This window comes from Palaemon carinicauda, chromosome 20 (assembly GCF_036898095.1).
Source record: "Palaemon carinicauda isolate YSFRI2023 chromosome 20, ASM3689809v2, whole genome shotgun sequence".
Lineage (NCBI taxonomy): Eukaryota > Metazoa > Arthropoda > Malacostraca > Decapoda > Palaemonidae > Palaemon > Palaemon carinicauda.
Genome location: NC_090744.1, coordinates 24743655 through 24744953, shown reverse-complemented (window position 1 = coordinate 24744953; position 1299 = coordinate 24743655). Strand labels below are relative to the sequence as shown.

The following is a 1299-nucleotide window of genomic DNA, read 5'->3' as shown; positions in this document are numbered from 1 at the left end:
ATATATATATATATATATATATATATATATATATATATATATATATTCAAATAAGCCATATATTTTTGATACTTTAATGTCTGGATTCTCTTAACGACCTCGGGATCAGAGCCTCAGGCGAAATCAGACAAAGACAAGAGCTTGTGACCGTCCGGGAGTCGAACCCTGGTCCGACAAACTTGTATAGACAGTGACTACCACTTGGCCACGTGGTAGTCACTGTCTATACAAGTTTGCCAGACCAGGATTCGACTCCCAGACGGTCACAAGCTCTTGTCTTTGTCTGATTTCGCTTGGGGCTCTGATCCCGAGGTCGTTAAGAGAATCCAGACATTAAAGTATCAAAAATAGATGGCTTATTTGAATATGAAAAACACGTCTAAATGTGCAAAGTTTATCATGTATATATATATATATATATATATATATATATATATGTATGTTTATATATATGTATATATATATATGTATGTTTATATATACATATGTATATATATGTATATATATATATATATATATATATATATATATATATATATAAATATATACATATATATATGTGTGTGTATATATATATATATATGCGTATATATATATATATATATATATATATATATATATATATATATATATGTATATAGGCTATATAATATTTTAACCCCTATCAGGCAACAACTCAAAACCATCAGGTTTATCCATTACATTTTGATTTGCTATCTTGGTACATTGCGCTACTCAAAGAACAATATTGTGATTTGATATTTTGATATTAACCATTAACGTCCATTTCCTTCCTTCCACAGTGGACAATAAGGCAGACACCCACCTGACTCAGCGGATCTTGAACAAACCGGTGTTAAGATGGGAGGATAGGCACAAATGTAGTAAGTGAATGTGAATTGTTCGTTTTTTGTTTAAACCCTGTGACGGTATTGTGAACAAAAATGTACCGCACTTGTTTCATACACGCCCATACACTGTGAACAAACCGGTTTTAAGATGGGAGGATAGGCACAAATGTAGTAAGTAAATGTGAATTGTTCATTTTTTGTTTTTGTGAAGTTCTTGTGAACACAATGTACCGTGCTTGTTTCATACACGTCCATACACTGTGAACAAACCGGTGTTAAGATGGGAGGATAGGCACAAATGTAGTAAGTGAATGTGAATTGTTCGTTTTTTGTTTAAACCCTGTGACGGTATTGTGAACAAAAATGTACCGCACTTGTTTCATACACGTCCATACACTGTGAACAAACCGGTGTTAAGATGGGAGGATAGGCACAAATGTAGTAAGTA

The 1299-nt window shown here is 32.7% G+C and overlaps 1 protein-coding gene across 2 annotated transcripts in view; it reads left to right on the top strand.

The window, feature by feature from the left end:
• LOC137660216 (uncharacterized) overlaps positions 1-1013 on the top strand; it is a 292051-nt gene extending 291038 nt beyond the window's left edge. Inside the window, exon 4 of one of the 2 annotated variants that reach the window (XM_068394932.1) lies at positions 804-1013. In XM_068394932.1, coding sequence (XP_068251033.1) covers positions 804-892 — 89 coding nt within the window. In that variant the 3' untranslated portion in view covers positions 893-1013. The remainder of the gene's footprint in view (positions 1-803) is intronic. The other variant, XM_068394931.1, reaches the window with a different exon arrangement.
• The last annotated feature ends 286 nt before the right edge of the window (positions 1014-1299 follow it).